This window comes from Schistocerca gregaria, chromosome 5, assembly GCF_023897955.1.
Source record: "Schistocerca gregaria isolate iqSchGreg1 chromosome 5, iqSchGreg1.2, whole genome shotgun sequence".
NCBI classification, from domain to species: Eukaryota; Metazoa; Arthropoda; class Insecta; order Orthoptera; family Acrididae; genus Schistocerca; species Schistocerca gregaria.
Window position 1 is genome coordinate 263,778,800 of NC_064924.1, and position 16,024 is coordinate 263,794,823.

Below are 16,024 nucleotides of genomic sequence, written 5' to 3' on the forward strand. Positions count from 1 at the left end.
CTATTCCTTTAGCTGCTGTTTAAAATTAATATGGTATCTCAACATACCAAGCTTTTAAATGTCTGTTATGTTCACCTCCATATTTCCTCAGGTAAGCAAAATTTTTACTTTCTTTTTTGAAATTTGCGATCACCTTATTCTGTAAAAGCTTTGCCCCTGAAGATGGATTTTTAGTCCTCAAGGCTAACAAAAGATCAAGAGGGTTTCCTGCAGATGATAGTGATAGTGTGATAGTGTGACCTACATTTCTGTATAAATTAAGTAGGTCCCCCCCCCCCCCCCTCCCCCCTGTTCAATGCAAAATTTTTTCAATGTAGCAGCCCTGAGTATTTTTCATTTTTTAATTGTGCTTCTCTGTTTAATATCCATCATTAAAGGAAAAATCATCTCTGAAGCGAATGATCAAATGTAATAGACAGTATCTTTCAGTGTATGAACTTGTATTCCCATGAATATGAGTCCACCAATGCAGACAGCAGAGCTTCTGAGGACTTTGTAAGGTGCAAAAGAAGTACTGGCAGATGGATGCTGTGAGATGGCCCATGATTTATGAAAGGTTAACCCTGCCAGCAACAGTATTGCCCACGAAAGGCAAGGGCCCAGGTTTGAGTCCTCATCCAATAATTAAGAAGTTGCACCCCAGGCAATTCCAGTCAACTAAGTTTAGTATCTGAGGGTGGTTCATGCCCCCACCTAGTCAGAATACTGATAGAGAGAACATGACAGAGAAACTCGGACCCCACAAGACAGCCCCACAGCTTGAGGCTACATGGGGTGCAGCTGCTGTGGTAAGCACGTGAGGTGGTGCCACCATCTAATAACTCTTTACCAACATACCACAGTCCAGCAGTCACCCAGATTCTTGCTAGTCTCTGAAGCATGATTATTGCACCATTAAATAGCGCAACATTTTGAGCTTGCCTGGTTACATTTTGAGATTTTGGTTTTCCCTTGAATATGTTTAGACAACTTGGTAACACCTTGGACTTCTGCCAGTTGTTTGTTCACCTTGTGATTGTTGTTTGTTCACCTTGTGATCTCCATTGTCATTCACCTGCAGACCTGACTTTTCATTCCACTGGTCGCCACACTGCCACCAGCAGGAGTTGTTATAAGCCATTTTTCTACATAAGCAGAGTAGGATAGGAAACTAAGAGTAACATGTATGTCCCAGTATCTGCATCTCAAGGATAACAACAAAATGCCATGTATAGCTCATCAACAAATTAAAGGCAATCAAGACACCAAAAACTGATTCAAGCAAGCAGTTCATTGAAACTTATGATGAGAAATGATTACATTTATTTACAAATACTGTGTGCTTTTCCCCTTCCATTTTCCATCTAACTCGCACACAAAAAGGGGAACCAGGAACTGATAAGTGCACTGTATACTCAGTCAGTTATAAGAATATATAAGATAAAAACAAATTGTAAAGGAATGGAAAATATACTTTATGGTAGTATTATGTAAAAGTGAATACCTTCTTCTCTGTACCCAGCCACGAACATTTCGTTGCAAGACCAGGATGCTATTTGCCAAAGCTTTCTCTCGTGCTTCTTCGAGAATACTATCATGAGCATCCTTAAGAAAAACTTTAGTGTGACCTAGCTGATAATCTTCTTTTGCAAGAACAGCAGCACATATCTTTCCTGAAGCTGCCTTGCAGTCAGTCTACAGGACAAAAATAGACTTGTCATTACTGAGACTAGTAAAAAGAAAACTTAAGAAATCTTGTGTGTGTGTGTGTGTGTGTGTGTGTGTGTGTGTGTGTGTCAATTTGCATAAATAAATATAAAATGTTATTATTATATCAGATTTTCAATTAAGATGTAAACAAAATCCAATCTGACAATATTATGAAAAGGATAGATTGCTACTCTCCATACAGAGGACATGTGTTGAGTCATAGATAATCACAAACAAACATACAAGCTTTCAGCCAAAAGGTCTTCTCCTAAAGTAGACAACACAGACACATTCACGCAAGCACAACTCAGCATAATCACTGAGCAAAACTCAACTCATATGTTTAGCAGTCTTTTTAGTTGTGCCTGTATGTGACTCAGCATCTCCTCTATATGCACAGTAGTAATCTATCCTTTTCATAATATTGTCATTATTCCATCCTGGATTTTCATTGCTCAAACATCTAATTTGAATTTATGGTAAAGATGCAGAATGACTTCTAATCTTTCATGCACATAACTCATCAAATATAGACTGCTCTGTTGGTACCATCAATATAAAGAATTTATAAGACTTGTAATATTTTTAATTAGTTAAGTTGTCATAAGTTCTGTCATACATTATCCTTTCAGTGACTTTGGCCAACCCTGTCAGGACTGACATAAGTCATTAACTTTATTATGTTAGGTTCCTAACAATTTCTATAATTCATTTAGCTTATGTAGTTAAAAACAGTCTTCCATGGTATAGCTTCTGGTTTTAAGAGCCACAGTTCCTTTCATATAGAGCTCTAACAATTACTAAGTTATTTATTATTATTATTATTATTATTATTATTTCAAAACAAGCTTAAACAACTAATAACAATATTCCACTATCAGAATTGTGATATCAATATTATCACACTTGTATGAGCTTTCATTGATAATTTTACACAGCTGAATTTGTCTTAGGTTTGCAGTCCCATCAATTTTTTGAAGAACATTTTCACCATGAATCGCATTATTTATTATGATTTTCACGATTGCAATTTTGACTTTTGAGTCATTTTCAAGTGGTTAAGGTGTCGAAAACACAACAGTTTATTAATGTTGACAACTGTTGTGTTTTCAGCATCTTAACCACATAAAAATGACTTGAAACTAAAAATATGTAATTTTGTTTCTAGATATTATTTCCTCAATTCACTGCTTTGCTGTTCCTTGAACAACTGAATTTTCCCTCTATAATTTTCACTACCTATTACCACTTCTCTCTGGCTGCCTTTCCTTTTATCTAGATATTGTTAATGTTTCGCACTAATAAATCTGGCATGCTCCAGTCCACTAACTGAAAGTGTTTCTTATACAATGTTTAATTATGTCTTGGCCTAATTTCTTGACAATTTTACCAACTTTTCATATGCTCTCTATCCATCTACCCCTATAGAAGAATATGCTGAAGCAAGTTGTGCTCTTTTTGGAGGTTTTGTTATGAGGTGCAGTACAAATGGTTCAAATGGCTCTGAGCACTATGGGACTTAACATCTGAGGTCATCAGTCCCCTAGACTTAGGACTACTTAAACCTAGCTAACCTAAGGACATCACACACATCCATGCCTGAGGCAGGATTCGAACATGTGACCATAGCAGTCGTGCGGTTCCAGACTGAAGCGCCTGGAACTGCTCGGCCACTCCAGTCAGCTGAGGTACAGTGCTCAATGAAATTTTCATCACCTAGGCTGGTTATGTTAGAAGGGAGATGGTGGCGAACATTTCCTAATCACCTGACTGTATTCTAATATCTCGTATTCAATTCCTAATTTCTCTGTATATCTGGAGGAAGTGACTGAATTTGACAGTATTTCTAGTGATTGAGCTATATTTCAGCACTGTATGTTACTTTTTTCCCTGTATGATACACAAGTCTATACTCAACACAACACATTACATTTATACACATAAAACTGATTCATTTAAGAAACATAATGAAGGAAAAAGTCTGTCTGGACAACAAAAGAAAAATTTTTTCGAATTAGAGAACTGAATAACCTCTCATTCCTTCTCAGCCAACAATGACAAATGATCCCTTATTTCTATAATATAACATGACATCAAATTTTTCACTTGAAACTGGAATTACAATAGCGAAATAAAAAGATACTGTCCACCAAAAAAAGTGAAGAACCCAGAACAAGAAGAGGAACTGAAATGAAGCTTACAGGTTGAGAGAGTATCTGATTCAGTGATTGCAATATCAAGTCAAATTTACATAGAACTTCAAGTATGACCTAATTTATCAGTATGAACTTGTGCCCTCTCTGGTCTGGATATGTGGATTGAATTGGTTGGGAAGGATGTCATAAAGCTGTTGTATGTTTCCTGGGCCATGGTGATCCACAATTGTTGTAACTGGTCCTTGATATCCTGGATTCTGTCACTGGGATAGATTTGATATCTGCACTGGTCACACACATGTTCAGTCTGAGACAGATTTGGAGATCTTGGTGACTAGAGGAATACCTCAACATCATGCAGGTAGTGAATAGAGACACATGGTATGTTTGGTTGAGCACTGTCCTGTCGACAACTGGCTCCATGGCACTATCATATGAGAGGTGAGATTTGAGGATGGAGGACATTTGTGACACACTGTTGTGCCATCAGACATCCTTCAATCACTACCAGCCACGACCTGAAGTCATACCCGATGACTCTCCACATCATGACACCAGGAGGAACAACACTGTAGCGAGCCGGAGTGGCCGAGCGGTTATAGGTGCTACAGTCTGTAACTGCATGACCGCTACGGTGGTTGCAGGTTCGAATCCTGCCTCGGGCATGGATGTGTGTGATGTCCTTAGGTTAGTTAGGTTTAAGTAGTTCTAGGTTCTAGGGCACTGATGACCACAGCAGTTAAGTCCCATAGTGCTCAGAGCCATTTGAACCATTTGAACATCACTGTACATCTCCAAAACACTGAAAGAATGGGACCTCTCCACAAGGCACTGCCACACTCGCCAAATGTGATCAACCTGAGTGGCATAGACTGAAATTCATTACTGAACAAAAAGCAACACCATTTACCAGAATCCATGCTTCCAGTCATGGTATCAGTCCAAAACCAGCCATTTGCGTTGTGGTGTTAATGGCAGCCTATGCGTGGGATGTTAATTCCCTAGTCTGGGTGCTGCTAGTCTTTGATCAATGGTGCAGGATGACACAGGCTATAGCAGGGAGTTCTTTACTTGGTCCCAAAATGCAGGCACAGATGTGAATGGGTCACAATGCGCTTGGTGAATAATACAGCAATTCCCCCTTGTGGTGGTCATATGTTGTCAACTGGAACCTTGGCGACAAATTTGCCTGCTCTCATATACTCACACTATCAAACATTTAGCCTCTGTCTCATCCAAATGCCCCACAAACATGGATACTGTACAATTTGATCGGCCAGCCAAACTGATACCCACAACGAGGCCATTCCAAACTCTGCCAGGTGATAATTACTCCCTAACACACAAATATGGAGCATCTTCATGTCCAGTTCAACCAAAATGATTGTACACCACAACCGTGATGTAATCCATGACAGAAAGATGGTCAGCATCAGTCATAATATCATCTGCCTTTTTTATTTAAATGCAGACATTTATAGGTCTTAAATGGCTACACAGGATAACTGAAATGGCCTGGGAGTCGGGACAGGTTCCATCAGACTGGACAAAAGCAGTAATCACACCAATCTTTAAACATGGAAACAGAAAAGATTGTAACAACTACAGAGGTATCTCTTTAATCAGCGTTGTGGGTAAAATCTTCTCAGGTATTGTTGAAAGGAAAGTGCAAGTATTAGTTGAGGACCAATTGGATGAAAATCAGTGCGGGTTTAGGCCTCTTAGAGGTTGTCAGGACCAGATCTTTAGCTTACGGCAAATAATGGAGAAGTGTTATGAGTGGAACAGGGAATTGTATCTATGCTTTATAGATCTAGAAAAGGCATATGACCGGGTTCCTAGGAGGAAGTTATTGTCTGTTCTACGAGATTATTGAATAGGAGGCAACATGTTGCAAGCAATTAAAGGTCTTTACGTGGATAGTCAGGCAGCAATTAGAGTTGACGGTAAATTGAGTTCATGGTTCAGAGCAGTTTCAGGGGTAAGACAAGGCTGCAACCTGTCTCCACTGTTGTTCATATTATTTATGGATCATATGTTGAAAACAATAGACTGGCTGGGGGAGATTAAGATATGTGAACACAAAATAAGCAGTCTTGCATATGCGGATGACTTAGTTGTGATGGCAGATTCGATTGAAAGTTTTCAAAGTAATATTTCAGAGCTAGATCAGAAATTTAAGGACTATGGTATGAAGATTAGCATCTCCAAAACGAAAGTAATGTCAGTGGGAAAGAAATATAAATGGATTGAGTGCCAAATAGGAGGAACAAAGTTAGAACACGTGTACGGTTTCAAGTACTTAGGATGCATATTCTCACAGGATGGCAACATAGTGAAAGAACTGGAAGCGAAGTGTAGCAAAGCTAATGCAGTGAGCACTCAGTGACGATCTACTCTCTTCTGCAAGAAGGAAGTCAGTACCAAGACTAAGTTATCTGTGCACCGTTCAATCTTTCGACCAACTTTGTTGTATGGGAGCAAAAGTTGAGTGGATTCAGGTTACCTTATCAACAAGGTTGAGGTTACGGATATGAAAGTAGCTAGGATAATTGCAGTTACTAGTAGATGGGAACAATGGCAGGAGGGTGTCCACAATGAGGAAAACTGGGAATGAACTCTATAGATGTAGCAGTCAGGGCGAACAGGCTTAGATGGTGGGGTCATGTTACACGCATGGGAGAAGCAAGGTTACCCAAGAGACTCATGGGTTTAGCAGTAGAGGGTAGGAGGAGTCAGGGCAGACCAAGGAGAAGGTACCTGGATTCGGTTAAGAATGATTTTGAAGTAATAGGTTTAACATCAGAAGAGGCACCAATGTTAGCACTGAATAGGGGATCGTGGAGGAAATTTATAAGGGGGCTATGCTCCAGACTGAACGCTGAAAGCCATAATCAGTCTTAAATGATGATGATGATGCAGACCTTTATTGAATGTAATGTGCTGGAAGGTTTCATGTCCTTCACAGTGATCACACATGATCTGATACTGTTTGTATCCCTTATGCCCCCTACCAGGCCTGGTAACAATGCAAAACATGAACAATACTAATGCACTCTTATGGCCATTCCACCTATCACAGAGAATTGCAGGTCTAATCATTTCATACCTGCCAATAGGGAGTATGAGTACAAAACTACATTGACACCTGATCATGTCTTCTATGTGCTTCATGTTTTTGGTAAGGCAGTGTAACTACAGCTAAAACAGAGCATGACATCATTACAAAAAATTGTAGAATTTTCTTATGATTGCCCATTTCCTTATATAAAATCAGTTTCAATTTTTCTATTACTCTTAAACACACACAGACTTCCAATGTTACTTTATAAAGTACTGCTATCCTTACAATGTAAATGACAAAAACATAATATTTTTTCTTAAATTTCTCTACCAAAGAAGATGAAGTAAATATTCCTGAGTTCAAATCAAGAACACCTGCCAATATGAGTAACTCAGAAATAGATATCCTCAGTGTAGTGAAGCAACTTAAATCATTTAATAAAGGCAAGGTGTCCAGTCCATATTGTATACCAGTCTGGTTCCTTTCAGAGTATGTTGTTACTTGGCAATCATGTACAATTGGTCACATGTTGAAAGATCTGTACCTAAGGGCTGGGAAGATGCACAAGTCATGCCAATAGCCAAGAAAAGAAATAGGAGTAATCCAATAAATTACAGACCCATGTCACTAATATCGATTTGCAGTAGAATTTTTGAGCATATACTGTATTCAGATATTACGGGTTATCTTGAATAGAGTGATTTATTGACAAATAGCCAACACAGATTCAGAAACTATTGTCCTTGTGAAACTCAACTTTTTCTATTGTCATAATTAATGAATGCTATCAACAGGGCAAGTAAATTGATTCCACATTTTTAGATTTCCAGAAGGCTTTTGACACAGTTTGGGGCATATTTTCCTTCTTTCCTGCTGTTGTTTATTTTCTAAGGTTTGTGGTAGGTTTTATATCAGCACTAGCAGAAAGTTGCACCCCTGGCCAATATATCAGGGCAATATTTTCCAAACCCAATACAGTGCTGGATGAAAGTAGTATTACCCTTATCTTCTCTTCTCAGAGTGGTCCGGATCCTTCTGTGCCACTTCATGGTGATCCTAACTGTGGTGAAGATCCCTGGAATGCTTCCGGAAGTTCTCTCTATTGTGCTACTAAATAAATAGCAACACCTCTCACAAACAGGGATATATTTTGTCCAACATTTTCATTATTACTTTTCGCAACACAACTAACAATTGCTATGGTAATACCACTCTCTTGCGTACATTCAAACGTCCATACAGGACCTGAGAGAAAAACCAGAAAAACAACTACCACTCTTCAATTGTTCATTATGTCCTTGTTGTTGTGTCATTAATTCCACGACTCTTGGCTTCAGGTGCTTGCTGCACCGTGGCACAATTACTCTCAGATGACCAGTGGTGGTAATACTGTTTTTACTGGTCCCCTTCTTGCTGGCTCCACCACCGCTCCAGATTCACTGCATACAAGAAAGGAAAACACATAGTTTCCCTTCCCCACTACATTTATCGTTCTTCAATTTACTCATGAGCATCTCTTGTCAACAGCTTTCCAATGGCATGTTGGGATGTCTACAAATATCCTCACATGTGACTTCTAATAAAATTGTGTACCTACAGAGTATTGTCTTAGTTATGGAACTGGATTCATGATTTCCTGTCACAAAGATGACAGTTCATAGTAATTGATGGAAAGTCATCCACTAAAACATGAGTAATGTCTGGCATTCCCCAAGGAAGTGTTATAGGTCCTCTGCTATTCCTGATTGACATAAACAATTTAGGGGACAATCTGAGCAGCCATCTTTGATTTATTTGCAGATGATGTTGCGATCTTCCATCTAATAAAGTCAGCATATGAACAAAACAAATTGAAACTGATTTAGAAAAGATATATGTATGGTGCAAAAAGTGGCAGTTGACTAAATAATGAAAACTGTGAAATCATCCACATGAGTTCTAAAAGGAATCCCTTAAATTTCAGTTGCAGGATAAAACACACAAATCTAAAGGCTTTAAATTCAACTAAATACTTTGGAATTGCAATTATGAATAACTGAAACTGGAACAGTCATGTAGATAATGTTGTGGTGAAAGCAAACAGCGATTTATTGGCAGCAGAATGCTTAGAAAAAATAGCAGATTTGCTAAAGAGACTGCTTACACTACACTTGTCTGCCCTTTTCTGGAGTATTTCTGTAAGGTGTGGCCCCTGCAACAGTTAGGACTGATGGAAGACATCAAGAAAGTTCAAATATGGACAGCTCCCTCTGTACCATCACAAAATGTAGGAGAGAGTACCACGGATTTGATACATGAACTGAGGTGGCAATCGTTAAAGCAAAGGCAATTTTCATTGTGGCAGGATCTTCTCATGAAATTTCAATCACCAACTTTGCCTCAGAGTGAGAAAGTATTGTCTTACCACCCACCTACATAGGGAGGAATCATAATAAAATAGAAATTAGAGCTTGAATGGAAAGATTTAAGTGTTTGTTTTTCCAACAAACTGTTCGTGAGTGGAACAGTAGAGAAATAGCTTGAAGGTGGTTCAATGAACCCCCTGCCATGCACTTAATTGTTAATTGCAGAATAATCAAGTACTTGCAGATATAGATTCAGTTTTTATATATCCAGGCAGCTTTGTTTTATATATATAAAAGTTGTCACTTTTATCTCCACAAAATCTTTTCCACAACTGTTTATGAGCATAAAGCTCATTATATAATTATAGTGTATATACTGTTACATGAACTTGTAAAAGAAATCAGGTAATCTTTTTCTATAGTTTACAGTACTTAACATTATGCATTTCTTTACAGCTCTAGAAGTGCATTCAGCACTGAAAAAAAAAGAAAAAAAAACCTAATACACTTGACAAATGCCCTTTTCTTATTTGATTTTAATCAATTACAAAGAAAACTGCAAATTCTTTAGCAGTATCCAGTTAGCATACTTCTTACCAGTAATGGTAAAGCTGTATATGACAACTTAATTTTAACTAATTCTTTCCCTTCATGGATTATGAGAAATGCTCACACAGGGAAATGGAGCCACACTTGAAAGGAAGAAAATGTTAATTCTTACACTGATCCTGATAGAAAGCACAATAATTTCACATCATTCTAAATAGAAGTGAAGTAAGATAAAGTAATAAAATCAGAAATGGAATAATACCTTATTTGATGGTGGGATTCCTGGAGCAATAAATCTGTATCTCTCAACAAATTCTTTGAATGTATGTCTTATGGGATACCCTGCACGTCTTATTCTTGCTGTTTCCATCATACCAGAGTATCGTAGCTGACGGACAACCAGCGTTCTGTCAAATAACTACAAGATAGGAAAAAAAATAAGATAATGATCTCGAGAATAATAATTTATGGAATTGTATTGGAATACAGATCAAATGTATCATTAGTACATAGCTCATGATAGTTTTGTGTGTTACAGTCATTGTAGAAAATTTGCATTTCAATTGAAAATGCTACTGCTATTAAGTGAAGTTAGTTTACTGAAACTGTAACTGCACAGTTTCACATGTTTCTGGTCTGCCTAATATGCAATATATGAGACTCACACACTTAATGAAACATCATATTCTGACAAATTTTAATCAAACAATTCTGTATCTGCTATAATTCTCCAGATAAATCTAAAATTTAATTCCAATGAGTAGCATAACTCAGCACCAAAGTTGATGCCCCAAACACATAAGTGTGTAATTAAGACTGTGGGGAAGAATACAGCAAATCAAAGAGCAATGACTTAGATCTTTAGGAGCTGACAGAAAATCAGCAGACAGGATATAACAGTAAAAGATGGTGAGTACCACAGTAAAGGACAATTGACTGTTCATCAGTTAGATTTGGGGACATAACAAGAGCAGAATGTTATTCATTTAACGCGATAGACAAATTAATGTTGTTACAAGGGTTTTCTTTTAAAACTGGCCACCTAGATTTTTTAATGTGATGTTGCAGTACTATTTCTACATCTCTTGTTATTGTTAAAATAACAGCATCTCAGATATCGGCAGAACAGTTTTGGTTACAGTGAACAATAACAGGATGGTAGTGTGAAAAAATGTAAATTTCATGTGAGGTTTTTTTTTTTAGATTTTCTGTGATTTTTGTAAAGTTTTAAATCAACAACAATTCTATGAATCACTTTGTTCAACTTCTGCTAATCAAACACTTTCAGGAAAAAAACTGTTTACAATTGCTTTGCAGACTTTCATCTGAGTTTTGATTAGTATCATGGTAGTCAACTGAAATCAGTTACACCTTGGTCTACTGAGCATTAATACTGTACACAACATGACTGAAGACAATTAACATGTGACCTACTGTAAAAAAGATGAATATTCTAGACTGCAGTATATCCAATTTTATGAACAAATGTCTTACTGCACACCATTTTAAGCAAACTATAGTTTTTCGCACATGACAGTGTTTATGACATCACATCTTCTAAACTGTGTGTCATACAATGACACAATTTTGCAGATGCATTCAATGGTATAAGTGCATACTGCCTGCAAAAATTGTTGCAAACAGAGTCAGTAGTAAAGCAGTAATAAATTAAAATGCCATGCCTGATGTAGCAGTTCTATGGCATTATCAATGAAAGTGTAGTAAGAGGAAAACTTTTTCTCTTTCGTAATTTTGTGGTGGGTTTTAGCAAGAAAAAGTTTCATAAATGTTAGCAATTATACATAAAGTTTATTGTAGCTCACTAAGTGTTCACATTCTCAAATACTGGCTCAGTATAGTCTACATATTTGCACATTGTAAGTTCTGCAGCCTCAAGTTCCTAACTAATTCCACTTACAGTGTTAAACCTTTAACATATGATTATACCTCTTAATGAGTAGATTATGACACCACTTTCAGTTTTTAAACTTGATCAATAATCATACGAAACACTGAAAATCAAATTTTGAAGCTGTTGCATAGGCAGCCTGCTCTGCAACTCAGACAGTGCACAATGAATGACGATCCACATACCATTTAGTAATATAGATACTTTTCTGCATTGTACACATTTCCATTGAAACAGTATTCACCTTAAGTTATCTAGGCAAATCACAGAAAACCTGAGTCAGGATGGCTGCATGGGGATTTGATCCAACTTCCTCCTGATCTCGGTCCACTATGCTAACCACCATTCTACCTCACTCAGTAATGATCTTATTAGCTATCTGATCTGAAGGAATGGCAGTGATGTATAAAGATAGCTTGAAATTGTCATGATTATTTTGCTGCAGTCTACCAGTCATCTACAATAACACTTCTATTCCAGAAGCTTATGCAGAGTTACAAGTTAAACATTAAGAACAATGACTATCACATTACATCCAAATACCTTTGCCTTCTTGAATTCATTTGGTTTCATGCAGCGGACAAACCATGGATGACAACAACTCAAAGTATGCATTAAAGCTTCCAGTGATTTTCTGAACTGCACTGATAATGTAAGATTCCTTTTCCTAGTGTCATCTGTAAGGTTGAAGTCTTCAGCAAACAACGTTTTCAGGAATTTGTTACTAGAAATATATACAACTTGCTTAAGATCAGCACTGAATGTATCACGATTCTTCTCAAGGAAACCTAAAAAAAAAAAAAAAAATGCCATATCACTATGAGAACTGCGTAAGCTAAATGCTGTGAACAGAATTTCTTTCTTTTCTTTTTTTAACATATTAACCACTATTTACAATTTAAGTATACACAGTTCAAACGAAATATAGTGCTTTCAATAAGAAAGGATCAAATGCTTACTTATTATAATATTAAATATAAGTTCAAACATACACAGAAGAGCCAAAGAAACTGGTATAGGCACGTATATCCAAATTCAGAGATATGTAAACAGGTAGAATACAGTGCTGTGGTCGGCAATGCCTATATAAGACAACAAGTGTCTGGCACAGTTGTTAGATCGATTATGCTGCTACAATGGCAGGTTATCAAAATTTAATTGAGTCTGAATGTATATTATTAGTTGGCCCACAAGTGATGTGACACAGCATCTCCGAGGTAGCGATGAAGTGGGGATTTTCCCAAACGACCATTTCACGAGTGTACAGTGACTATCAGGAATCTGGTAAAACATCAAATCTCTGACGTCACTGCAAGAATGGGAGAAAAGACAACTGAAGAGAATCATTCAACATGACAAAAGTGGAACCATTCTGGATATTGCTACAGATTTCAATGCTAAGTCATCAACAAGTGTCAGCATGACAACCATTTGTTGAAACATCACTGATATGGGTTTTCAGAGCCAAAGGCCCACTTCTGTACCTTTGATGACAATGGACTGTTGATGAGTGGAAACATGTTGCCTGGTCAGACGAGACTAACTTCAAATTGTATAGAGCAGATGGACGTGTACGGGTATGGAGACAACCTCATGAATCCATGGACCTTGCATGTCAGCAAGGGGACTGTTCAAGCTGGTGGAGGCTCTGTAATGGCGTAGAGCATGTGCAGTTGGAGTGATATGGGATTCCTGGTTCATCTAGATATGACTCTGACAGGTGACATGCACATAAGCATCCTGTCCGATTACCTGCAACCATTCATGTCCATTGTCCATCCGACAGACTTGGGCAATTCCAGCAGGACAATGTGACACCCCACACATCCAGAATTGCTATGGAGTGGCTCCAGGAGCACTCTTCTGAGTTTAAATACTTTCGTTGGCCACAAAACTCCCCAGACATGAAGACTATTGAGCAAATCTGGGATGCCTTGCAATGTACTGTTCGGAAGAGATCTCCACCCCTTGTACTCTTACAGATTTATGGACAGCCCTGCAAGATTCATGGTGTCAATTCCCTCCAGCACTACTTCAGTGCAAGTCCATGCCACATCATGTTGTGGCACTTCTGCATGCTTGTGGCAGCCCTACATGATATTAGGCAGGTGGACCAATTTCTTTGGCTCTTCAGTGTAATTAAGTATATTACAGTACAGCTGAACAAATAAACTGACCATAATGTACAAATATAGCTAACAATTGAAAATAACTGATATTGTGAGTGATATACAACAGCACCAAAATAACAAGAAAGAGGTACATGAGAAAATTAGGGTACACTAGTGTCACAAAACAGCTTAAATTGCAAAAATTAAACAAGGCTCCAGTGTCCAATGGGATTCCTGTCAGATACTGTACGGAATTTGCAGATGACTTGGCTCTCATTTTAACAATAGTGTACCACAGATCCCTCAAATAAAAAATTGTGCTCCATGGTTGGAAGAAAGCACAGATCAGACACATCTACAAGAAAGGTATCTGAGCTCAAACTTAATATTGTATAGAACAGAATGACCTCCTCGACAGCAATAAGCGAGGAGTCTAGTCATGCAAAACTGAACCCAGACATTTATGACATGACATCCTGAAAATGATGGATCAAGGCAATAAGGTGGATCCAGTATATTTTTTACTCCCAAAAAACACTAACAAAAGTGCAGTTATATAGAGATACAAATGAAATTTATAACTGGAATGAAAATTTCTTAGTAGAGAGGATGCATCATGTTATCTTCAATGGACAGCCACTAACGGATGCAGAAGTAAAGTCAGGCAAATCCTGTGCTAATGTCTTGGCATCCTTATTGTTTGTGTTGAATATCAAAGCCCTAACATTATGCAGATGATGTACTTATGTATAATAAATGTTGTAGGAAAGTTCTTGCAGAATGTAAATACTTTGGGATTAAAGGAGAGCACTTACCAAAAAGCAGAAGCATTGGGTTGTTGATAGGCACTTTCAAAAGAAAGAAAACTTGTTAACTTTCAGAGTTATCCTTTGATGAGCTAAAGCAAAAAACAAACACACACACACACACACACACACACACACACACACACACACACACACATGCGCGCGCGTATGCGCGCATGCCTATGCCCTTACACTGTGCTGGCTGGACTAACACTGTACTTCGACAGGTGGACTGGTTGTGGTGGGGGTGGAGTTAGGTAGCGTGGGTAAAGGGAGAGGGAGGAGAGAGGCAGGAAGAGGGATTGGAAGTGAGTGGCTAGTGGCTCACAGGGAGACAGCCAGCTTGCCAGCTAGGAATGTGGGAGGGAGGGATGGCTGTTGCATGGGCTAGACATGTGAAGCACAGATGTCTGAAATGGTGGGGAGCAGTGCACGCTGAAGGAGGTGTGGGAATGTGAACTGGGAGGGAGTGTCAGGATAGAGGAAGGGGAAACTGTCAGGTGAAGTTCACATGGGCAGTGGGTTACCTGAGATTGAAGTCGGGACAATTGCTGGAGCAGATAATGTGTTGTAAGGCTACATCCCATTTCTGTAGTTCAGAGAAGCTGGTGGTGGAAGCAAAGATCCAGATGTCCTAGTTTGTACAGCAGGCACTGAAATTGATAATGTTATGCTCAGATGCATATTGTGCCACTTTGTGGTCAACTTTATTCTTGGCAACAGTTTGGCAGTGGCCATTCATTCTGGTTGATAACTGGTTGGTAGTCATACTAACATACAAATCTGTGCACTGTTTGCAACAGAGTTGGTATATGTCACTGCTGCTTTCACAGGTAGCCCAACCTCTGATGGAGTAGGATAACCCTGTGACAGGGTTGGAATAAGAGGTGCTGGGTGTGTTGATAGGGCAGCTCTTGCACCTTGGTCCCTGTGGCATATGGATGGATTAGCATGTTGTGTAGGTAGGGTGGGAGATGGAATACCACTTTATAACAATGAAAACAATCAATTTTTGACAATATAATGTACTTAGGTAGGTAAAAAAAATCTGTTCAAAAAGCAGCAGCAGAAGAACATACAGGTTAGAAAAGGTTTTTTTCGGAAGGCTTGGGAATGATCTTGGGGTAGGATGTGCCTCATCTCATGGCAGGATGAGCCTTGGCAGTGAATTTGCCTCACTTGTTCCAGTCCAGCATGATAATGGGTGACAAGGAGAGTGCTACTTCGTATCTGATTCTCGAGGGTGGTGGGAGGATTGGGGATGTGTGAGAATGTGGCACAGGAAATCTGTTTGTGGACTAGGTTTGGATGGGGGAAAGGGGGGGGGGAATGTGTATCACCTGCCTATGAAGATCTTCATGAGGCCTTCAGCATATTGGACAAGGGATTTCTTGT

The 16,024-nt window shown here is 38.5% G+C and overlaps 1 protein-coding gene across 1 annotated transcript in view; it reads right to left on the reverse strand.

Moving 5' to 3' along the window:
* Positions 1-16,024, reverse strand: part of LOC126272544 (myosin-VIIa-like) — a 332,006-nt gene that overhangs the window by 215,638 nt on the left and 100,344 nt on the right. The window contains exons 12-14 of the mRNA XM_049975462.1: positions 12,256-12,500; positions 10,066-10,221; positions 1,484-1,674 (exon numbers count right to left, since the gene is read on the reverse strand). Of these exons, the coding sequence (XP_049831419.1) occupies positions 1,484-1,674; positions 10,066-10,221; positions 12,256-12,500 (592 nt within the window). The remainder of the gene's footprint in view (positions 1-1,483; positions 1,675-10,065; positions 10,222-12,255; positions 12,501-16,024) is intronic.